General features: G+C 39.6%; 1 protein-coding gene across 4 annotated transcripts in view; it reads left to right on the forward strand.

The window, feature by feature from the left end:
• The window catches only part of HECW2 (HECT, C2 and WW domain containing E3 ubiquitin protein ligase 2), a 357,715-nt gene that overhangs the window by 294,215 nt on the left and 38,159 nt on the right, over nucleotides 1-25,341 (forward strand). For all 4 annotated transcript variants that reach the window (XM_072741976.1, XM_072741975.1, XM_072741977.1 and 1 more), the window contains 3 exons: nucleotides 8,518-8,601; nucleotides 14,028-14,137; nucleotides 23,694-23,814. In XM_072741976.1, coding sequence (XP_072598077.1) covers nucleotides 8,518-8,601; nucleotides 14,028-14,137; nucleotides 23,694-23,814 — 315 coding nt within the window. The remainder of the gene's footprint in view (nucleotides 1-8,517; nucleotides 8,602-14,027; nucleotides 14,138-23,693; nucleotides 23,815-25,341) is intronic.

The raw sequence follows: 25,341 nt of genomic DNA on the forward strand, positions 1-25,341 counted from the left end.
CGCGCTTCTATCAAGGTAGGAAGACGGGGAAAAAGAAATAAAGACACAAAAGGCCTCCAAGGGGGAGGGGCCCCGCGAGGAGCCGGGCTGAGGCCGGGGCGAGTGTCCCCAGGACAGGAGAGCCCCGTCCCGGAGGAGCAGGAGCTGCACCGACCTTCCCCGCGGAAAGGGGCCCGCAGGGAGTTAGAGCAGGACTCAGGAGGGCGGGGAGGCCCTTGGGCTCCCTGGGACACCAACAGGCACCTGCCCCCGGGAGAGTGCACCGAGCTCCCTAAGGGCTGCAGCGCTCGGCGGGACCCGGAGCAGCTCGAAGGGGCTCGGGCGGCGGCTCCGCGGAGGGGGCTGCGGGGCGGGAGCGAATCCAACAGCGCAGGCCCCGGAGCAAAGGGCGCCGGGACACAGCCCAGGATCCGGCCTCCCCCGGGACAGGCAGAGACTGGGAGGGCCCAGGACAGCGAGGACGCTCCTGCCCCAGCTGAGCAGATCAGCGGCCCCGGCCGGAGCCTCCAGGCCCTGCAGACGGAGAGCCCCAGAGCTACTGCAGGAGCTGACTCCAGGGCTGCAGAGCTGGCCCCGCCACTGCGGTGGTTCCTCCCGGGGCCTCACGGGGTGAACAACCCCCCCTGAGCCCTGCACCAGGCAGGGGCAGAGCAGCTCCCCCAAGTGCTAACACCTGAGAATCAGCACAGCAGGCCCCTCCCCCAGAAGACCAGCGAGACGGACCAGTTCCAGGGGAAGTCAAGGGACTTACAGTATACAGAAGCAGAAGATACTTCCCCGTGTTTTCTGTTTTTTTTTTTCTTTTTTGCTTTTTGATTTCTGTTTGCTTCCCCAACCCTTTTCTTTCCTTTCTTTTTTTTCTTCTCTTTTTTTCCTTTCTTCCTTTTTCTCTTTTCTTTCCTTTTTTTCTCTCTTTTTCTCCTTTTCCCAATACAACTTGGTTTTGGCCACTCTGCACTGAGCAAAATGACTAGAAGGAAAACCTCACCTCAAAAGAAAGAATCAGAAACAGTCCTCTCTCCCACAGAGTTACAAAATCTGGATCACAATTCAATGTCAGAAAGCCAATTCAGAAGCACTATTATACAGCTACTGGTGGCTCTAGAAAAAAGCATAAAGGACTGAAGAGACTTCATGACTGCAGAATTTAGATCCAATCAGGCAGAAATTAAAAATCAATTGAATGAGATGCAATCCAAACTAGAAATCCTAACGACGAGGGTTAACGAGGTGGAAGAACGAGTGAGTGAGGTAGAAGACAAGTTGATGGCAAAGAGGGAAACTGAGGAAAAAAGAGACAGGCAATTAAAAGACCATGAAGATAGATTAAGGGAAATAAACGACGGCCTGGGGAAGAAAAAACTACGTTTAATTGGGGTTCCCAAGGGCGCCGAATGGGCCAGAGGACCAGAATATGTATTTGAACAAATCCTAGCTGAAAACTTTCCTAATCTGGGAAGGGAAACAGGCATTCAGATCCAGGAAATAGAGAGATCCCCCCCTAAAATCAATAAAAACCGTTCAACACCTCGACATTTAATAGTGAAGCTTGCAAATTCCAAAGATAAAGAGAAGATCCTTAAAGCAGCAAGAGACAAGAAATCCCTGACTTTTATGGGGAGGAGTATTAGGGTAACAGCAGACCTCTCCACAGAGACCTGGCTGGCCAGAAAGGGCTGGCAGGATATATTCAAGGTCCTAAATGAGAAGAACATGCAACCAAGAATAATTTATCCAGCAAGGCTCTCATTCAAAATGGAAGGAGAGATAAAGAGCTTCCAAGACAGGCAGGAACTGAAAGAATATGTGACCTCCAAACCAGCTCTGCAAGAAATTTTAATGGGGACTCTTAAAATTCCCCTTTAAGAAGAAGTTCAGTGGAACAATCCACAAAAACAAGGACTGAATAGATATCATGATTACACTAAACTCATATCTGTCAATAGTAACTCTGAATGTGAACGGGCTTAATGACCCCATCAAAAGGCACAGGGTTTCAGACTGGATAAAAAAGCAGGACCCATCTATTTGCTGTCTACAAGAGACTCATTTTAGACAGAAGGACACCTACAGCCTGAAAATAAAAGGTTGGAGAACCATTTACCATTCAAATGGTCCTCAAAAAAAAGCAGGGGTAGCCATCCTTATATCAGATAAACTAAATTTACCCCGAAGACTGTAGTGAGAGATGAAGAGGGACACTATCTCATACTCAAAGGATCTATCCAACAAGAAGACTTAACAATCCTCAATATACATGCCCCGAATGTGGGAGCTGCCAAATATTTAAATCAATTAATAACCAAAGTGAAGAAATACTTCGATAATAATACACTTATACTTGGTGACTTCAATCTAGCTCTTTCTATACTCGGTAGGTCTTCTAAGCACAACATGTCTAAAGAAACGAGAGCTTTTTTTTTTTTTTTTTTTTTTTGAAACGAGAGCTTTTAATGATACACTGGACCAGATGGATTTCACAGATATCTACAGAAATTTACATCCAAACTCAACTGAATACACATTCTTCTCAAGTGCACATGGAACTTTCTCCAGAATAGACCACATACTGGGTCACAAATCGGTTCTGAACCGATACCAAAAGATTGGGATTGTCCCCTGCATATTCTCAGACCATAATGCCTAAAAATTAGAACTAAATCACAACAAGAAGTTTGGAAGGACCTCAAACACGTGGAGGTTAAGGACCATCCTGCTAAAAGATGAAAGGGTCAACCAGGAAATTAAGGAAGAATTAAAAAGATTCATGGAAACTAATGAGAATGAAGATACAACCATTCAAAAAATTTGGGATGCAGCAAAAGCAGTCCTGAGGGGGAAATACATCGCAATACAAGCATCCATTCAAAAACTGGAAAGAACTCAAATACAGAAGCTCACCTTACACATAAAGGAACTAGAAAAAAAAAGAGCAAATGGACCCCACGCCCAGCAGAAGAAGAGAGTTAATAAAGATTTGAGCAGAACTCAATGAAATCGAGACCAGAAGAACTGTGGAACAGATCAACAGAATCAGGAGTTGGTTCTTTGAAAGAATTAATAAGATAGATAAACCATTAGCCAGCCTTATTAAAAAGAAGAGAGAGAAGACTCAAATTAATAAAATCATGAATGAGAAAGGAGAGATCACTACCAACACCAAGGAAATACAAACGATTTTAAAGACATATTATGAACAGTTCTACGCCAATAAATTAGGCAATCTAGAAGAAATGGACGCATTCCTGGAAAGCCACAAACTACCAAAACTGGAACAGGAAGAAATAGAAAACCTGAACAGGCCAATAACCAGGGAGGAAATTGAAGCAGTCATCAAAAACCGCCCAAGACACAAAAGTCCAGGGCCAGATGGCTTCCCAGGGGAATTCTATCAAACGTTTAAAGGAGAAACCATACCTATTCTACTAGAGCTGTTCGGAAAGATAGAAAGAGATGGAGTACTTCCAAATTCATTCTATGAGGCCAGCATCACCTTAATTCCGAAACCAGACAAAGACCCCTCCAAAAAGGAGAATTACAGACCAATATCCCTGATGAACATGGATGCAAAAATTCTCAACAAGATACTCGCCAATAGGATCCAACAGCACATTAAGAAAATTATTCACCATGACCAAGTAGGATTTATCCCCGGGACACAAGGCTGGTTCAACACACGTAAAACGATCAATGTGATTCATCATATCAGCAAGAGAAAAACCAAGAACTATATGATCCTCTCATTAGATGCGGAGAAAGCATTTGACAAAATACAGCATCCATTCCTGATCAAAACTCTTCAGAGTGTAGGGATAGAGGGAACATTCCTCAACATCTTAAAAACCATCTACGAAAAGCCCACAGCAAATATCATTCTCAATGGGGAAGCACTGGGAGCCTTTCCCCTAAGATCGGGAACAAGACAGGGATGTCCACTCTCACCACTGCTATTCAACATAGTATTGGAAGTCCTAGCCTCAGCAATCAGACAGCAAAAAGACATTAAAGGCATTCAAATTGGCATAGAAGAAGTCAAACTCTCCCTCTTCGCCGATGACATGATACTCTACATAGAAAACCCAAAAGCCTCCACCCCAAGATTGCTAGAACTCATACAGCAGTTTGGTAGCGTGGCAGGATACAAAATAAATGCCCAGAAATCAATGGCATTTCTATACACTAACAATGAGACTGAAGAAAGAGAAATTAAGGAGTTAATCCCATTTACAGTTGCACCCAAAAGCATAAGATACCTAGGAATAAACCTAACCAAAGAGGTAAAGGATCTATACTCTAAAAACTATAGAACACTTCTGAAAGAAATTGAGGAAGACACAAAGAGATGGAAAAATATTCCATGCTCACGGATTGGCAGAATTAATATTGTGAAAATGTCAATGTTACCCAGGGCAATTTACACCTTTAATGCAATCCCTATCAAAATACCATGGACTTTCTTCAGAGAGTTAGAACAAATTATTTTAAAATTTGTGTGGAATCAGAAAAGACCCCGAATAGCCAGGGGAATTTTAAAAAAGAAAACCATAGCTGGGGGCATCACAATGCCAGATTTCAGGTTATACTACAAAGCTGTGGTCATCAAGACAGTGTGGTACTGGCACAAAAACAGACACATAGATCAATGGAACAGAATAGAGAACCCAGAAGTGGACCCTGAACTTTATGGTCAACTAATATTCGATAAAGGAGGAAAGACTATCCACTGGAAGAAAGACAGTCTCTTCAATAAATGGTGCTGGGAGAAATGGACATCCACATGCAGAAGAATGAAACTGGACCACTCTCTTGCACCATACACAAAGATAAACTCAAAATGGATGAGAGATCTAAATGTGAGACAAGATTCCATCAAAATCCTAGAGGAGAACACAGGCAACACCCTTTTTGAACTTGGCCACAGTAACTTCTTGCAAGATACATCCATGAAGGCAAAAGAAACAAAAGCAAAAATGAACTATTGGGACTGCATCAAGATAAGAAGCTTTTGCACAGCAAAGGATACAGTCAACAAAACTAAAAGACAACCTACAGAATGGGAGAAGATATTTGCAAATGACGTATCAGATAAAGGGCTGGTTTCCAAGATCTATAAAGAACTTATTAAACTCAACACCAAAGAAACAAACAATCCAATCATGAAATGGGCAAAAGACATGAAGAGAAATCTCACAGAGGAAGTCATGGACATGGCCTACATGCACATGAGAAAATGCTCTGCATCACTTGCCATCAGGGAAATACAAATCAAAACCACAATGAGATACCACCTCACACCAGTGAGAATGGGGAAAATTAACAAGGCAGGAAACAACAAATGTTGGAGAGGATGCGGAGAGAAGGGAGCCCTCTTACACTGTTGGTGGGAATGTGACCTGGTGCAGCCACTCTGGAAAACTGTGTGGAGGTTCCTCAAAGAGTTAAAAATAGACCTGCCCTACGACCCAGCAATTGCACTGTTGGGGATTTACCCCAAAGATTCAGATGCAATGAAACACCTGCACCCCGATGTTTCTAGCAGCAATGTCCACAATAGCCAAACTGTGGAAGGAGCCTCGGTGTCCATCGAAAGATGAATGGATAAAGAGGATGTGGTCTATGTATACAATGGAATATTCCTCAGCCATTAGAAACGACAAATACCCACCATTTGCTTCGATGTGGATGGAACTAGAGGGTATTATGCTGAGTGAAGTAAGTCAATCAGAGAAGGACAAACATTATATGTTCTCATTCATTTGGGGAATATAAATAATAGTGAAAGGGAATATAAGGGAAGGGAGAAGAAATATGTGGGAAATATCAGAAAGGGAGACAGAACATAAAGACTCCTAACTCTGGATAACGAACTAGGGGTGGTGGAAGAGGAGGAGGGTGGGGGTGAATGGGTGACGGGCACTGAGGGGGCACTTGACAGGATGAGCACTGGGTGTTATTCTGTATGTTGGTAAATTGAACACCAATAAAAAATAAATTTATTAAAAAAAAAAAAAAAGAAAGGACTCTGTGGAATAGGAGTGACTAGAAGCCCTAACCAGAATTAGTTAAGCAAATGGGACAACTTCAATATTTTCATATGATACTAGAATTGACTATCACTTTTCCACTGCACCATGAATTCTTTGAGAAAGGAACTAGGTCTTCCACCCTGTTGGATTCCCAGTATGGGGTATGGTGCCCAGCACAATCTAGACACTAAGAGAATGTTTGCTGAAAGAAGGAATGAATGTTAGCCTAAGAAGGTACTCAGTGGTATGGTGTGCATCTGGGACATGCTCCAGTGGCTGACCCATAGCTTGTCAGTGCCATAAATGAGCTGGCCTGGTGAAAACTAGCTTCCTCTGGCGTATGGTATGTTCTGGCCTAAGGAATGAGACCAGTTGCTCTCCCTGCTTAATAGTTAATATCTGGAAAGGGTTGAAAAGTTCCCCACTTGGCATATTTCCTCTGCTGTCTTTCCTTGTCTTCACCCTGTCATCCTTGGGTTTTTTTCTTTCTTTCTTTCTTTCTTTCTTTCTTTCTTTCTTTCTTTCTTTCTTTCTTTCTTCTTCTTTCTTTCTTTTTTTTGTAAAATTTTTAAATTGAAATTCAATTTGCCAACATATAGCATAACACCCAGTGCTCATCCCATCAAGTACCCCAATCAGTGCCCATCACCAAGTCACCCCATCCTCCTACCCTGTCATCCTTGTGACTCAGGAAGCTATGATCTTTTCCTTATTCCCAGGAAGCATACAGACCGTAGTCCAGTGCGTGGTATCTTTTACATCACCCCGCTCATTCTGTCTAGCTCCAGCTGAAGAAGTGGAGGAGAGCGTGTGCCCTGTTTGTATTCCCGTGTATTCTGTTTGCCTGATTCATTGTGATGATAGGGCAAGGAGATAAACTGTGTTTGTTGCAGATAGCTTTTGATTCTTCAAGATCAAAGCATGTTATTACTGACCCTTATAAGAATGTAGCTTTTTAAAACCAACTTTCATATCTTGTACCAAAAAAATCATTCACCAGATAATGGGCCTTGGTTTCTGTCATGTGCTTCAGACATGTGATTGTAGCACTTGAGGGAAAATGTTCTGCTTGGTTCAAGCCTTCAAACTGAAGTAACAAAGCAGAAAGGCTGGTTTTTCCCTTCTGAACAATTTCTTTATATATGTGTCTGACATTCATTTCTTGGGTATATGTATGTGTAACTCAAAGGTTGGAAAAGAAAATTTGGCAATGCCAAAGATAAGATGTTTTATATACTAATATATTGTTTAAAATGGATCTAGCTAGAAGCAGCCAAATTCTTTATCAGTCCTTGTAAGCTATGTGGTTGAGAGCAAATCAGTGGACTTTTCTGTACATTATGGGTTTTCCATTTCAACAGTTAAACCTTGCCTTTCACCTCATTGTCTTCAGGCTTGCAAATAATTAAGAAGAAATTTGGAATTTGGAAATGTAAAATGCAGTAGAACTTTAGGGAAAATATAAAGCAGAAAAACAAGATCATCTATAAAGAGGAGCTAAATCTAAATAAATACTTATATCAAAGATCAATATTTTATTACATACGTACAAAAATCAGACTATGCTATCATTAGCACTTTGAGTAAAATTGCATAATTGTGTTTATTCCTATGTTACTATCAAATGAAATGCTTTCAGTACCATAGTTTATGTTCTTATTTTTTTTCTTGTCTTATAGAAGTTAATATACTATGCTTTGAAATAGTATCATGTAAATGAGGGGAAGTAACAGGGAAATTTTTATTAAAATTGTTTTCATATAAAGAATTGAAAATAGCAGCATGATGATGGCTCATCATACAGAAAAATGTTCTTACTTATATCTATAAATAAAATAATGGTAGAAATCCCTCACAATTGGGTTTGATATATGTATGTAGAGGAATATATACATTTGCACAGGTATACACGTAATCTATCCCACTAACTGTAGTAACTAAAAGTGTTTCGGGTTTTTAGTTATTTCAAAGAGACATATGCCTCTTTATTGAGTATATATTGCTTAGATACTATCTGCCTCTAAGTAGGAATGTGCTCATCACACATAATTTAGAAGTATAACCCCAGGAAAACAGATGAATATCCCTACACATTCACTTTTTGGAATAACAGGGAATCAGCCTGAATGGCCTAAACAGTTGCTTAGATTCAAGCCCACAACAGGCTCTAACTGAAAGCAGAGACTGAGTTGTATTGGTTGGATGGTACTACCACCTGTAGTAGAACTTGAGCAGCGAAATGATAAAAGCAATAAAGGAATCTTTCTCCAGTGTTAGGACAGGGCAGTTTTCATGCTCATGGGTCCTCCTTGAAAGCAAGGACCATGTCTCTATTGGATATGTGTTTCTGGGTATATTAAACATTAGCTACCCCATAGTAGATACAAAAAAAAATGTTGTGACTATTATTTTTGAAATGGTGCCTAAGGCACCGAGTCATGTTTCAGAAGGTCTACCATGTAAATTTTGAACTGTTTCTTTGCTTGAATAGGGAGAAGATCCAATTTATCCGAACTGAAGGGACCCCAGGATTGGTGCGTCTTTCAAGTGATGCAGACCTTGTTATGTTGCTGAGGTATGTAACACCCGCTTTTGACGTAGAAAGTCTTCGGCCATCAGATTTAGGGAGCACTTTAGAAAACACTACTCTGATATTAGTAGCCGGAAAATGTCTCCATTATTCTTTAAAGATTTGTGGAATACTCATGATGTGGAAGTTGTAGGATGCTGGTTTAGTAATGATTCATTTCAGATTGCATTTCTTATTCTGACATCTGTTTGTTTTTTTTTCCCCCTGTTGATAATCGAGGTGATTTTGTAGAAGGAAAAGGTTATTAGTAAAGGCCAGTGGATAGAATGTCCCACTCACAAAATGGAATGCAAGGGCATGCGGGGCTTACTTACCTCTTTAGAGTAGAATAGAGGTCATATTTATTTATTTTTTTATTTCAAATTTTTCCTCCAAATGTGCTTTGCCTTTTTTTTTTCCTGATTTAACTTTTTTTTTTTTTTTAATGATTTTGAGAGCTTAGGTTTGGGAAATTAGATCAGAAAGGTGAAATTTGATCACTGGTACTCATTGTCAACTTGATAGCCCTTCATAAAAATGACCCAATTATATTTTCTTTTCTGTTGATTAGGTCAGCTTTGGTTTTAAATTTTAGAGTAGTTTAGAAAAGGAAACTAGCAATTTTTTGAAATATTTTTCATTCTTAATATTAACCCTTAAATGTAGGAGGCTAGAATAAAATAATGCTTTGCTCTACTAGTAGTTGGGACACTTACCATCATAACCTTGAAAGAATTAAAGGGAAAGTCAGGCTGAACCATACCACACAATGTTTTATTTATCCCAGAGTGCTAACAATTTCATTCATGATATTCATGATGATCTTGACCCTAACCATTTCCAGCTGCCTACATGATAGTTGCCATATTTGTAAAACTGAAGTAAAAAAAAATATTTTCCTTTACTGGATAGTTGGAGCATAATTCAAAGGGATATAATCACTTCCCACAGAGACTTCACTTCACTTGATTCTGAACAAGACCTGTTGGGAGGCAGGAGTGTAAGGGGTGACCCATGACTGTATTGTTCTAAGCTAGTTCTGAAAGCAGAATATAGTGTGCTACATGGTCAGGAAGACTCTTGGTCAATTAATATGTAATACAATGTTTCTACCATAGTTTGGTTGATAATAAAATATTTTTGTTATAGAGTTCTGGCTAGACTATGACTCTTTTGCTTCATTCTAGAAATCTTAGGTTTTTCGTTTAAAATAAAGGATTCTGCTTTGGGAATTAATGAAAACAAAATAGAAATCATGATGATCATTCACCTGTTCTTAGTTAAATAATCTTTAGATGGTATAGCCCTAAATATTTTAAGTTACAGTATAGCTTAGAATATTTGTACTTTGGTAAACACTGCATTTTGCATGAGTTTCTATGTGTTTGAATTTAAAAATATATATATCAGTTTTCTGTATGTATATGTATGTATATGTATAGATACACACGTATACACACATACACACACACACACATAAAGAGCAAGGCTACATTTTCTCCTTTTTGGGGAAACAGCATGTTCTCTGACGTTAATAGGCCTTTGGAAAAGTATGAGAAATTCATTTATTATGTGATAGTTCTATATTTATTACATGCAAATGATGTCATTAAGTTCTAGACTTACTTAATTTAGACGATCAAATGTATTTATTTTCATAATTTTATGTGATGACACAATGTATTACATGTGGATACTTACTAAATAATGTTTAGGGACGCCTGGGTAGCTCAGTGGTTGAACATCTTCCTTTGCCTCAGGGTGTAATCCTGGGGTCCCAGGATCGAGTCCTGCATTGGGATCCTTGCATGGAGCCTGCTTCTCCCTCTGCCTTTGTCTCTGCCTCTCTCTGTGTCTCTGTCTCTCATGAATAAATAAATAAACTCTTAAAAAATAATGTTTAATAGTTTTGGAAACATTTTGAGATCTCCTCAGTTCTTTATTTTTTATTTTACTTTTATTTTACTTTGGAATTTGAGTTATCAATGACTATAAACTCAAGCAATGGACTAGTTGTATGCATAGCGAAAGACTTTGTGTCTATTTTTATACTTTTTCTATTTTTAAGATTTTATTTAATTATGAGAGAGAGGGAGGAGAACAGAGGAAGAGGAACAAGCAGACTTCACATTGAGCTTGACATGGGGCTTGATCCCAGGATTCTGAGATCATGACCTGAGGTGAAACCAGAATAACCGACTGAGCCACTTAGGTACCCCTATTTCTTAAAAAAGAAAATAATTCCTGGTACAAATGGATTTGATTATCAGCAAGTTGCAATATAGAGATGCCATAGCTGTAGGAAATTATTCAATTCAAAATAAGCCTATGTGAGATTATTTTCAAAAACTGCCATTTAAAACTCAAGAATTTTTAGATGACTTTGTTACAGCTATTATTGATTATTCTATTTCATATATTATTTCATTAACTCAACTCCTATAAAAAATATACCTCTATCAAAGCTTATATGTGAAATGATTGATACATTTGGCCATGTTAAAATTTTAAAATTTATATAATGAAAGACACCACATATAAAAGCATAAAGAAAGCTAACAAACTAGTGGAAGAATATATTTACAATGTATAAAGCAAAGATATTATGAATACACAAAGAATGTCTTTAAATCAATTTAGAAGAATAGAATTGAAAAGAAAAATAGATGAAGGATATAAAAAAGGCATTTCATAGAAATCGAAGTAAGAATAGCCAGTGAACTTATGGGAAAGATGCTAGCAATCATAAAATGCAATTTCCAATAATGAGATAGTATTTCATACATTAGATTTGAAAAAGCCAGAAAGTCTGATAATATCAAATGAGAAATTGTGACTCTCATACTGTCTGGACTTGGGATTGCAATTTCTACAACCTTTTCAGAACACAATTTGACAATATCTTGTATAGTTGAAAAGGCGTATGTGTTACGCCTGAGAAATTCTGCTCTTAAATATATACCATATTTATACTAAGAACTCTTTTGCATGTGCCCAAGGCAGTATATACAGGATCTTCACTGCACCATTGTTGATAATAGCACAAATTTGGAAAAAATTAAACATTTGTCAAATGAGATAGAAAAAGAAATTTGTTTGTTCATAGAATGGACAACTGCATAGTAGGAAAAGTAATATGCTAGATTCTTATCTGTCAACATGGATAGATTTCAGAAATATATTGAACTAAGCAGTTTAAGAGTGCTATATACTTACATAGCACTATGTACTTTTTTTAGTGCATAAGGCAAAACCGTATATTGTTTATTTATGGATATTTATTGCAAAATATAAAACTATGGAAGGAGGATACCATATTAAAGTCATGGCAGAGGAAAACAAAGGGGCTTGTATACACAATGCACATACACAGACATATATGCATGTACATGCAGATATATAAAGATGTGTAAGTATGCATGTATGTTTGTCTGAAGCAAAAATAGTAGTGTTAACATTTGTTAATCCTGGATGATATGAATCAAATGTTTTATTTTATATTACATTTTGTGTATTAAATTTTTCAAGTAAAATATTTTTCTTGATACGAACGATTCCGGAGTATTGGTTATATTTAAAGGAAATGATAAATGTCATGGAACAAAGGGACACAGATGTAGGTATCTAAAGAAAGGGTGCTAATTCCTACTCTTCAGTTAATTTAGCCATAGGTTTACAGATCTTTGTGATATCAACTATTACATGAGACTATTCCTTAGCAATTAATTTAAAATTCACATTATTCCAGTGGCTATTGATTTATTGAAAAAAGAAAAAATGACTTAAGACCTTAACTTGGGCCGAGTCGCCAACGGTACGGAGTTGGGTGGCTGTGGGCTTGTCTGCGGCGTTTGGGACCGGGCCAAAAAAAAAAAAACCTTAACTTGGTATTATAAATATGATTATTTCCTACTTCTGCTTCTAAAACTTTTTGACTTTTATTTTTTTTTAAGATTTTATTTATTTATTCATGAAAGACACAGAGGAGAGAGAGAGGCAGAGACACAGGCAGAGGGAGAAGCAGGCTCCATGCAGGGAGCCTGATGTGGACTCGATCCCAGGTCTCCAGGATCATGCCCTGAGCCGAAGGCAGGCGCTAAACCACTGAGCCACCTAGGGATTCCCACTTTTTGACTTTAATAGTTTAAAAGTGGAAAGATAGCTTTAAAAAATAATATCATGTCTAAAAATCTTTTGCTGCAGTGGTCTAGCAGATGTGTGCATGTAAATAAAGAACTAGAGAAGAATTATCAAGTTGTTATTGCATTGCTATAACCCAGGGTTTTCTCAGCTTCAAAAGTATTGACATTTTGGATTGGATACATCTTTGTTTCAGGGAGCTGTTCTGTGTATTGTAAGATGTTTATCAGTATCCTGGTCTCTACCCATTAGATACCAAAAACATACCTTCTCCCAATTATGACAACTAAAAGTATCCTCAGACATTCCCCCAAAGTCTCCAAATGGTGTGGAAGGAGGGCAAAATTGCCTCAGTTGAGAAATGGTGTTGATAAGCCTTAAGAATCCTTTCCTTAATCTCTATAATAATAAACTGTTGCCACTTTTTTTCTGAATTTTTTCTGAAAACAGGTAACAGGTTTCTAGATTTGGCCAAGTTTGAGGAAAACCTGTTTCTTCCTCTTAATTAAAAGACACAAGTCCTCTTACTTTTATTGCTGTTTTAATTCTACTTTGTCAAGTATTTGTCAAATGTCAGGAGCTTAGTGCAATCAATAGTACTTTTATCCTATCCTAATATTTAATGAAAAGTCTGAGATTCTAAGATCTCATGTCCATGGTTATTGTCTTTTGGGAGAGTCCTAGAAAAAGAAACTTCAATATGGAGAAGAAAGAATACACTGGATTGAATAATCTAATATCAAAAACCTCACATTTAAAAAAACATTATAAACCAGAGTAAACAAGGGAGCTAATTATTTAGCAGTTGTAATTATGTAGGAGGTGTTTTGTTTTATTTTGCTTTTAATTCTCCAATTAAATCCTAAACTCTTTGAATATTAAGATTCTGTCGTATATGTCTTAGACTGAGGATAAAGAACATACTTTGTGTCTCCATTATGGGTTCTCAGTAAACATTGTGTGTTACATGTGAGTCTTATTCTCAAATCTAAAAGCCCACGTACTATTGTTCAAGCAAACATGTAAATTCAGACTCACAGATTAAAGTGGCAAAATAGGAATCCCGTTGTCCAGAGTTGGTAGGAAAAGAGGCACATAACCATAGGTTTCACATGAGCTGCAAGAGACAGCTGTTTGCCCCAAGAATGACCTACAGGATTAGGGGGACAAGTGCTCCCTTTGGGATGTGAGCCAGACCTCAGAGTGAGAAATCAACTCTTACTCATGTGGAAAGAAGGCTTTTCCCCCCCTTTTTGGCTAAAGTATGCACTTGCTTTCTTGTCTTTCCCCAGTTTATTTGAAGAAGAGATAATGTCTTATGTGCCTCCACATGCCTTACTTCACCCCAGCTACTGTCAGTCTCCACGTGGTTCCCCTGTGTCCTCTCCCCAGAACTCGCCGGGTAAGTCCGCCTGCTGTGCGCAGTGAATCCTCTGAGAAGCTACCCTACAGTTAAATGTTCTGTCCTTCACAAAGGGCAGTAAGGGAACACTTTGGGTACATCTTCAGTGTTAGCACAGGTACATATTGTGTGGCACTTGGTGTCTCTTAAAACTGGCTTGTTCCCATGGCCATTCATTGTGACAGGAAGATAATGCCATTCCAGAATAAGAAGATAAATATCAGCAGTATGATATACTCAGATACAGGATTTACTTTGCGTTATGTTAGGTAGTGCCTAATATATCTTGGAAAATATTAGGACACAAAATATTATATTAGCTTTTGGATTGAAAAAGTTCTGGTGAGAAGACAGATTCTAATCAAAAGAAATGTCTACTTTCAAGAAATAATATAGAATTAAAATTAGTTTAATGGACTTTGGTAGTTTTTTCCCTGCAGTAATGACTAACTGCATTAGAGAGGAAGATTTGAGACACATGGGTGAGTAGAACATGTTGATAGATAAACTAAAATATTCAAGTTCAAATTCTTTTTTTGAAAGAAGTATGGTATGAATGAAGGAGTGGATGGATGGATGGATGGATGGATGATAGAAAATCTAGCTTAGGAAATGAGTTTTTTTAAGGAAAATTGTTATAATGTTGACAGAACATCAGCTATATTTATTTTTATTGTACCCAGTATATTGTTTACTCTTTAATAGCTATCAGAATTTAAAGCTCTTTTTAATAGAAATGCAAGCTCCATATGTGTCACTAAAAGCTGCTCTATAGTCTTTGATATATGACATGTTTTCACAAATCCTATCATAATGAAGTAAAGCCTAATTGAATACCACAAACAGGAAAAGATCTATTAATTTGTTCTTTTAACACAGATTTATTGAGCATCCAACTATGATCCAAGCACTGAATTAGACTCCAGTGCTACAAAGATGAATGATGCAGTCTCTGCCTTTGAAGGATTCATGGTGGGGCAGTGAGTCAGCAAATGACTCTGTAAAGCTCTGTGGTTAGTTCTGTAAAAAGAGGTGTGGGAACACAGATTTGGGAACAATTCTTCCTTCAAGACCAGCAGTGGGTGTTTGAGGGAAAGATAAAGATAATATATGGAGGGAGCCTTGAAGGATGATGAAGGTGGGCCAAAGGAAGAAGAGTGTTCTAGGTAAATGAGTAGCATAACCTAAGTAAGCCTCAGAAGAATGAAAGCAGTTTAGGGACAAATAATAGTTACAAGTAAGAGCAAGTTCTCAAAGCTCGGGTTGGAAAAATAGGCTAGGGCTGGTTGGTCATTGAAGCCTTAGTTTGCAGTTTGTATAGAGCCACTGAAAATTTAAAACAAAGGCATACCGTGTTTTACAAAGAGCAGTTTGGTGGCAATATGGAGGATGGATTAGAAGACGAGATAATGGAGTCAGAGAAATCACTTGGGAGGTTTTTGCATTAACCCAGGTGACCTGCTCCAGGGCTGGACAAGAGGGAAACAGGAGTTAGTTCAAAAGGATAGGTAGGATGTAGGGAAATCAGGACTTTGAGTCCAGGTAGGGAAGATTCTGAGGTCCCCACCACCTAGATGACAACACCATTCACCAGGAAAGGAAAAAGATTAGCCTGCAAAGGAGGGGTTCAGTGAGTTTAGTTTTGAACACAGTTTGTTGAGGAATCTCTGAGCCGTCCAACTGGAGATATCAGAAACAATTGGAAAAGATAGCCATGGAGCTCAGGAGAGGTTTGTGGCTTGGCATATAGGTATGCTGGTGGCAATGGAAGCCCAGGACAGATTGGAGGAACTGAAGAGGACAAGCCCATGGAAAGAAGAGAAAACAGAGGATGGTAACATGAGGAACTTCAGTATTTAAGGAATGGGCTGAGATAGAGGAGCAAATTAAAGAAAGAGAGACAAAGGATTTTGGAAGAGAATTAGGAAAGTGTTTTCAGGGAAGCCAGGCTTCGAGGAGTAGAGAATGGGCCAAATCCTCAAAGCATTCAAGAAGGATGAGGCCTAAGAAGAGGCCATTGGATTTCAACATCATGCAGTTATAAATGGCCTTTTTCAGAGCAGCTTCTGTGAGATAAGAGATTATAAACTGGAAAGTGACCAGTTGCAGAAGGATATAAGAAGTAGAGCAGAAGCCAGGAGTATAGAATATTCGTTTTATGAAGTAGGGTGATGAATAGAAAGGAAAATAGAACAGTACTTAGAAGCAGAAGATGGGTTAAGGAAGAGGTTTTTAGGATGGGGAAGTTGAGCATGTGTGTGTGCAGAAGTCAGAAGATGTGGGTGGAAACAAAAACTTGTTTGTTGAAGCAGCAATCATACCAGAGGCCCTTGAAGGCAGGACATTGAAGACAAAGTAAAGGTCAACTTTGGAACAAAGTAGGGATACCTAGTCTGATGATCCAGGATGAGAAGAAATAAGTCTATGACACTTCAGGTGAGTTTAAAGATGTAGGGGAAAAACTGATGGAATTCAGAGCCGACCTCTGTGTTTACCAGCTGTGTGTGACTTTGGGCAGTTTGCTTCTTTCCCATACTTGAATGTATGTTTCTGTAAAATGGGAATAACAGTAATCACCTCCCCTGGTTACTTGGAGTAGAATACCTTGCCTGGTGCCTGCAACATAACAAGCATCCAATAAGTATTAATGTATCCCTTTTTTCCTTCTTTCTGGAAATCTGATCCTGATAATTATAGCTTTTCAATGTTTCAACCATTGGAAAGTGGAAACTATGAATACATCTCTCCCCGATTTACAGAGCTGACTGCCTAGGTATTTAATCATTCTGACTGGTCTTTATCTTAGTTAGATCCTATGATGAAGTTCAAAACGGGTTGTCCCTTTACCTGATGCTTTGTGGTTAAAGAAGTGAAGCTGTGTGGATTATTGCTCATTTCAGCAAGGCTCTCCTTCCCAGGGCTTTTCTGCAGCCCATCTTCCTCAAGAAAAAGGTTGATCGACAGCTACTGTCCCTTTCTAAGCCCTACAAAGTCATGTGCTCTTGGGGACTGATTAAACATTCCTTGAGACTATAAGAACTTCCTAAATGGTGACTAAGTTAGCTTCTTTTCACTGAGCATCACAAATGCACATGAGTAATCCGTGGTGGTAGTAAAATGCATTCTGGAAGCACATTTAGAGCCAAACATTTTCCAAAGATATGTAGAGCCCAAATATATCTAAATTGCTAGCAGTGTTTGTGGTGGTTTTAATTTTCCGGGAGAATCATCTCCATATTTTTGGCCTATTCAGTTTCAGGAGGCTTTATTTGATCTTGAAATTGGGATGAACTGCCTGATATCAATGGAAGTTACTGTAACTGATTCCACATGATCCTACAAGGCCAGGACTAGCTAGCCTCATTTACCCTGTGGAGTAATCTTCTGATTCTTTGAGTACAAAAGAGTCTCCTCCTACCACGTTCCTGAAGTTCATCGTGCTTGTGAAAAGCCTTTTGGATGTTTTAAAGTGGTCTGTTCCTCTTTCTTGGGACTAGAATTTCATCCCTTTTGTTGGCATGAGGATAATATTGTGAAAATTGTGACAATAACAAATTTGAATGATCTTCTTTCAGAATGCCTCGGGATCTGGTAAACTTTCCGGACTTTTCCTTATTTGAGTACATTTACATGTCTTCAAGTGGAGGAGAGAGAGGGGCTCTGGAAACTTTGACTTGCTGCTTTTTCGCAGCTGTTAGAGCGCTCACCTAAAATTTGTCAAAATTTTGGAATGTGAAGGTTTGTTTTTCTAGGACCGTTATAACGCCAATCCCGACCTTAGTTATGCCAGAAGGGGAAAATCTTTCCAAGCACCATATAGTTCATTATGCCAAATAGGGGACCCAGAAGTTTATTTAAGGACCTTTTGTAACTCCACATTTCTAGGAATTTAAATGCAGTAACACCTAATTCATCTAATATCATTGGAGATGTGCTCACATATGTGAATTTTCCATGTAACCAAAGCTATGACTAAGTGTCAGAGAATTTAACCCACCATTTACTGAAACTCTTCCATAAATTCATTATATTTCTCCCTACTTCCCTATTCACAGTGCACTGGAGATATTTCGTGATTTGGGGGGGATCATCGTACAGAGCTGTTATTACTTGACCAGAACTGAACTATCTGAAAGCTGGGCCAGCACAGGTCACACTCAACAGACCAGAGAGCACTGAAGAGCCCCGTGGTTCTTTGCTGAAGGTGGTCTTGAGGGCATGGGATATGACAGGGAATTGTTTTTCCCACCACACCACGAGACCCCTTAGGGCCCTCTTGCCTTCTCTCTCTCCCTCCAAAGTCTTAGCATCTTGGCAGCTGCTTTCCCATCTCCTGTCCTTCTCTCTCTCTCTCTCTCTCTCTCTCTCTCTCTCTCTTTCCTCCCTCCTTCCTCCCTCCCCCCATCTTGCCCACAGTCCCTGAAGTAGCAGTTGACCCTTAAATGTGGGGGCCCAGAGCCCTGACCTCCCCCCCCACCCCGTGAGGTAAAAAAAATAATAACCTGCATATGACTTTTAACTCCCCCCAAACTTAACCACTAATCGCCTACTGTTCCCAGGAAGCCTTGCCCATAACATAAACAGTCAATTAGCACATTTTTGTATGTTACGTGTATTATAGTCTGCATTCTGACAATGAAGTAAGCTGGAGAAAAGAAAACATTATTAAGAAAATCACAAGGAAGAGAAAATACTACAGTTCTGTACTGTATTTATCGAAAAAAACCCTCATAGAAGCAGGCCCATGCCTTTCAAACCCATGTTGTTCAAGGGTCACGTGTGCTTGTTTTTAGAAAAAGAATTCCTTCTCTTCTCTGTGCTTAGCCCCACAGTGATATGCTAGGAACCAAGCAGTACAAATGAAGGACGGTCCCCGAGTGGGTGGAGACAGGGAAGTTGGGATTCCAGAGACTGAAGGAAACCCAGATACTGTCTCCATTTATTGTTGTTAAGTCTCCCTTGTCCCTCACCCCCTAGTACTATCAGAGAATGCCTGTCACTAGCCTTTCAGCTTCCCCTTTTAATATATTTCTTCTGATCTGCAAGGTCTAAAAAAATCAGCTTGTAAGTTGGTTTTGAAAAATAAAGAGTGTGTAAATGAAAGCATTAACAAGCTCAAAACAACGACCTAGGGCCTTTAACTACTCTTTGAGAATAAAGCAAAACTGCAAGGACTTCGGTGCTTGTGCTCAGAGCCAGCCGCTTTGGAGACAGCATTTTTTTTTCCCCTTTAACTTTCATTGTTGTTAAGCTGTGTTCCAGAAGATGGAGTCTTCCAAAATTATTGTAATGCTTGATGGTTTGTTCTCATTCACTAATAGGGAATCGTAAAAAAATAATAATAATAAAAATAAATAATAATAATAATAATAAGTCATAGAGAACTTTTTTAGAAAGTGAACCAGGAAAGAAATAGACCTCTGAGCCATTTCAGTACAGAGGCCAGAGCCATGCTGGATTAAGCAAACTCCATCCCATCCAATGCAGAGTGAGCTCTGGTCATCAAAGTAATCTGGGATCCTGGTGGCACACCTGGAATCCAAAAAACCCAGACTCTCTAGTGGTTTGATGCCAATATTTCTACTGTCACCTGAAGTATTTTGTCAGGAGGAATTCTTTAGTTTGTATACGATCATGCAATTTTGTCATGGTAAATGGAAATAGTGCCATACGATATGGAAGTACTTCAGGTCTGCATAGCAATGATAAGGGGGAAAAAACCCTAATATCTGTTACTGAAATTTTTTCCTGCAGATGATTAACATAATGCTGACCATCCATGAAGTCAGCCATTTATTTGATCACTTCCTAAATGTGTAACATTGACCTTTTTGTATCTGACTTCCTTTTTTAAGACCATAAAGTTACTTTACTTTCTCTGTAGGAGTATTGTATCCTAGAACTTTGCTTGCAGTTACGGTTCCCAAACGATTCTATTAGCTCAATCTTCCAAGATCATTTTTTATTTCTAAAGTGGAAGTAACATCATTCCTGCCCTGGAATTTCTTGGCAGGGCACCTAACTTGCATTAAGAGCTTGACAAGGGCCAACAGCATAATTTATTGTAATTTTTAAACCATGAAGTAATGTGTAAATGATTTTTTTTCATAATAGAACCATTAGCAAAAGAATTTTTGCATTTAACAATTTCTGTCTCCAGAGTCTCTGTAATTGAATCTCTTCAACCTAGAGTATAAATGGAGTCAGAACTAATTTTTATTAAGTGTCTATATTGATACTGATGGAATGCATTATGGCATTTCCCGCATCCTTTTAAACCTCTCAAATTATACAGTAAGAGTATATGTGCCTTTTTAAAAGCAGTCAGCTTTTGAATCATGTTTCTTTTGAGTCCTGAAAGATTTTCATTCAGTCTCTTGTTTTTCTTTTTCCTCCTACCTATTAATGATTGTGCTCTTGGAAGCTGATTCACGATGACTGCTTTCTGAGCTGTCTGGGTTTACTATCCTACAGTTTCTCAAACTGTGGCACCAGCTTCATTCTGCTACCCGAGTGGGCCTGTGCTGCCCTGCCGTGTCCCTTAGCCATCCAAGAGTATGGACCTGTGCTCTTGGAAATCATGATCCGCATGTTGCAAATGATTCCTTTCGCGGGAAGCATTGCCTCTATGTTGGTCTCTGGATGCTCCCCAGATGTTTCATTGAGCACATTTGACCATCCTGTAGGGGATAATGGTTCTCAACCTTGGCTGCAAATTGGAGTCATCTGGGGAGCTGCATAAAACATGTATGCTTGGGCCCCACCCCCAGATTCTGATGTAATAGGTCTTGGGTGTGTCCTGAACATTGGGATTTTTTTTAAAGCTTCTTAAGTGATTCCCATGTGCAGTCAGGAGTGAGAACCACTACTTAGGAGTCTCTTCTGTATCCTAGAGCTTTTAAGATCAAGTTTGTTTCCTTTATGACATAGGTCTTCGCTCTTTGGGTAAAAGACTCATAAACGTGCAAACAGACCTCTGGATATGTCATTGATTGATAGCCACTTTTACAAAAACCCATTCTTAACACCCCAAGACATTTCCCTATGTCTTTAGTACTCATCGCTCTGCAGATAATAACAGGGACAGCTAACACTTAGGCAAAGGCACCTCACAAAGCGCCCTGCGACATACACTAACTCGTTTAATGCGGGGTGTGGCGCTGATCTCACAGGAACTCCAGGACTGTGTCCTCAAATGGAGGATAGCCACCTGGGCAGCTCTCCTCTCCAGCACGATACGTGTAAAGCTTCACGTGCCCCCTGTCCACCAGCGTTTCCCACACTGCTTTCAGCGCCACATAGGCCTGGCCCAAATCCCAAAGCTACCATTCACTGGCATATGACTTCTGTTTCCCTAGTGACGAAGTGGTGATGGTGGTGATGATAATAATGCCTGCTGCGTAAACTTGTGAGGATTTCCCAAGATCCTCTCTGTGATGCATGGTTCCATATGCATAGCCGGCACTTAACAAATGACAGTTACTGTTTAGAAGTTTGATGTTACTATCCGAGCTCCCCAGGTCTCTTCCTTACTTATTATCTGTTGGCAATTCTTATTTCTCATTATAAACGCTTCTCTGAGTCACCACTGTTACCTCAGGCCTCCAAGGGCCATGGTGACTCCCAGCCAGTCCCCTCCTTAAGATCCCTCCTCTCCGTCCCACTCTGAGTCCACCCACCACACTCGGAAAGCCTGGGCTTTACAAAGCACCACGTGGGTGTTACCCCCTAGTTCAGGAACCTCTGAAGTCTTCCCCACCACTCACTGCACCAAGCCCTAACTCCTCAGCGAGGGTTTTTCTTAAATTCCTCCCTAATTTGGCTCTGACCATCTGATTAAATTTCCCAGTTAGTCCCCAGCACTCCCCCATGCTCTAGGTTAGCAGGGTCTCTTGAGTGTCTTCCAAACATGCGTGGGTGCTGCTCCCAGCTCTTGCTGCACTACCCCAGGAGACACTCGAGATTCTCTTCTGTGTACGAGGGCTGCCTCCAATTAAGTCTCCTCCTGACAGTCATTTCCATCTTGATCTCTACTTATCCTCATTTGCGGTTACTTTTCTGGAACCCTGATCCCAAATGCAAAGACCGAGGTGGGGGCCAGGCATCAGTATCATCGAGTAGTGGCGGCACAGGCTTCACTTAATGGAGCAGCGGCCCACTGTGGTCTCAAGAAAAATGCAAGCCAGTTGTCGCAAGAGTTTCCAAATAATTTTCAAGAGAAAATTTGTTTTGTTTTGTGTTTTACTTGAAATCTCCTAACTTTTAAATGCGGGAAGTTAATTTAAAATCTTTAAAAAACAATTGTATGCCAAGCAAAACAGATCATTAGGGCTGGGTACAGCCCCAAGGCTATAGTTTCGTCCCCTATGCCCTCTAGTTTGTTCATCACCTAGTTTAGGACTTAATTGTTTATCGAATTGTTTGATAGGTTTTATTTCTGTCTTCCTAACCGAAATATCTACTTCAGCAATCCCATCTTATTCATTTTGAGCATATGTTGCTGAACCTAACACGGCGTTAGCCAAAAAAAAAAAAAAATTATGAGTTGACTCTTTAAAGAAATATTTAATGAACTTATATGGTATGTAATGCTCGAGACTTCACAACTTTTGTTTTCCGGTTCCTTTTATTGTGTTGTGAAATATTTCATGGAAATGTCCATTGTTTTTTCATGGCTCTGCGTGTGAGTCTCATATTTATCATCATTTTTTTTTTTTTTGTCCCAGTTGGTCGGTTAGTCACCTTGTGGTACAAAGCTAGACTTTTCTCCAGAAAGAGGAACCAGCTGTTACTTTTACATTTTATTAATGAAACTTACCGTTGGATGACATATGAAACATCTTTAGGTCATCTGTGGATGATCCCAGCACTTGGCACATATTAAGAGTACAACAAATAGCAGGTTTTTTTTTTTTTTTCAAATAGCAGTATTATTTATTCTTTGTGCAGCCAGGAAACATGTGAGTCTACAGTTATGTCTGGGCTCTTTGTTTGTAGCAACATGGTTCTACCCTGCAGTATAAAATGTATGTGATTGCAAGTCTAAAATAATTCTTATGCTGCATATCTAAAAGACATTTTGTACACTTTTCTTAAGGCAAAGTCTGGAAACTCACTGTTCTTGCTTTATACACCACAGGCTTTCACATTGTGACTTCCTGTCTCATTGCCGTGAGATCATCTCAGCAGAGATGTTCCACCCTGACAGTTCCCATTAGACATGAGTAACTCTGTTGGACTCATATTAGTTTGGATTAAAAAGGGAAACCTCTCTGACACTCATATGGACACCATCGTAACTGTGCAAACAGGATTGTTATTCTCGACCAAAATGCCACTCAGAAATATCCCAAGACTTTGGCTCAGCACTGTTTAGAGCCTTCAGCGTGGGGAGGTGAAAAGTGAGGGCACTACAAGGATTGCCTCCCTTTGCTTGTTGACTGTGGTCTCAGCCCCCTGGCAGTATTTCTTTTCTTTTTTTTTTTCCCATGGGGATGTGATGAGCATCAGAACATTGCACAAATCCAGACCCTTCTCTTTTTGTGCTTTGCTATAGGTACTCAGCGTGCCAATGCCCGGGCTCCAGCCCCTTACAAGCGGGACTTTGAAGCCAAACTAAGGAACTTTTACAGGAAGTTAGAGACTAAAGGATACGGACAAGGCCCAGGGAAATTAAAGTAAGTCAGAGTGATACAGAGTTGTGGATTGGGTGATGGTGAAGGGCTGGGATGCAGTTGGGAAATGTAGAAAATTGATTGTGGCTTGGGATGACCAGCCGTTGTTTTAATCGGTGTAATTATTTTGGCATGTACAAACTGCAGGATCCTCTAAGACGGAGTTCTGGAATTAGGCACCATTGAGCTTAAGGTTTTAAAACAATCACCGAATTCCATAAAAAAAATATAGTCAAAGTAAAAAGCTGATTTGTTTCTCCTGAAAAATGCCTCTTTGTTCCCTTACAGTGTATTTATTAGATAAAAGGCTGGCACCATGTCCTGTACTACACACCAGACCCATCACTGTCATCTGACCTGACCTGAGTGCAGGAACACTGCTCAGCTCTGTTTTGTTCTGTGAAATAAGCTTCACTTGTCCAGTGAAGTATGTCATCAGTGTTATTTCTGCCTTGCTTTACCCACCTTCAAATGACGATATTTAAACGTCATCATGTTGTTCAGCCTAATTATTTTCATTCCCTAGCTAACTGTACTTCTTCATCCCCTCCTCCACCGCTGCCCCGTGTGCCCACTAAAGATCACTGTGCCACCTGAGAGAGGCAGAAGAAGAAGGGTCTCCACTGCCACACCACAGACCCAGAGAGGGCTGGCTCAAATATATTCAAAGGTCCCACTTTCCTCACCCTCAACACACATCAGCTGCCCAAATACCTCACCTCTCTAAGCTTCGCCCTTCTCATGCTTCACTCAGGAAGGTCTTGAGGGGCCCCTAGGTGGCTCAGTCGATTAAGCATCTGACTCTTGATTTCAGCTCAGATCATGATCTCACAGTCATGAATTCAAGTGCAGTGTTGAGCTCCATGCCCAGCATGGACCCTACTTTAAAAAAAAAAAAAAAGGAAGTCTTGAGCCCAGGCTTCTCTGTGTCCACCCTCCCATCACTATTTGCACTAAAGGCAAATTGATATCTGCTTCAGGATGCCTTTCAAGTAGATTAATTGGCCACAAGTATCATTCATTTGTATCTGTCACTTGGGGAAATCTCAAATTCACTTAATTTAAAAATTAAATTAAGCACAGTCATAAATGTGTCTGCTTTGAAGAACACGGAGTGTTTATTTTCCTCTCCTGGTTCTCACAGTCATCTCTCTGCATCCTTAGTAATTGAATTCCTTGTGTAGGTGCATTCACGCTTAAAACATTACCTCATAGAGTTGTCTTTCTTCCATTAAGCAAAAATTTTGTGTTTGTGTTGTTTTACAATCATTTTCCTTGTGGGATAAGGTGATTTGACCATTCAGAAAGGACTCAGGAGTTGTTTTTATATGTCGTGGGCAGAGTGCTCTGCTTACCAACAATCTGCTTATGTCATTTTTACTTCTCCTTGTAAGAGTTCAAGACAAATGCGCAGTATTGCGGCCAGCAGTGTATTAAGTCAATGCAGTTTTCACCTAGTGAACTATGGTAAATGAAAATGGAATCAAAAGTACCCAGTTCTAAAAAGATAAGGATTAGGAAATAATCTGT

Source organism: Vulpes vulpes, chromosome 16 (genome assembly GCF_048418805.1).
Source record: "Vulpes vulpes isolate BD-2025 chromosome 16, VulVul3, whole genome shotgun sequence".
Classification (NCBI taxonomy): Eukaryota; Metazoa; Chordata; class Mammalia; order Carnivora; family Canidae; genus Vulpes; species Vulpes vulpes.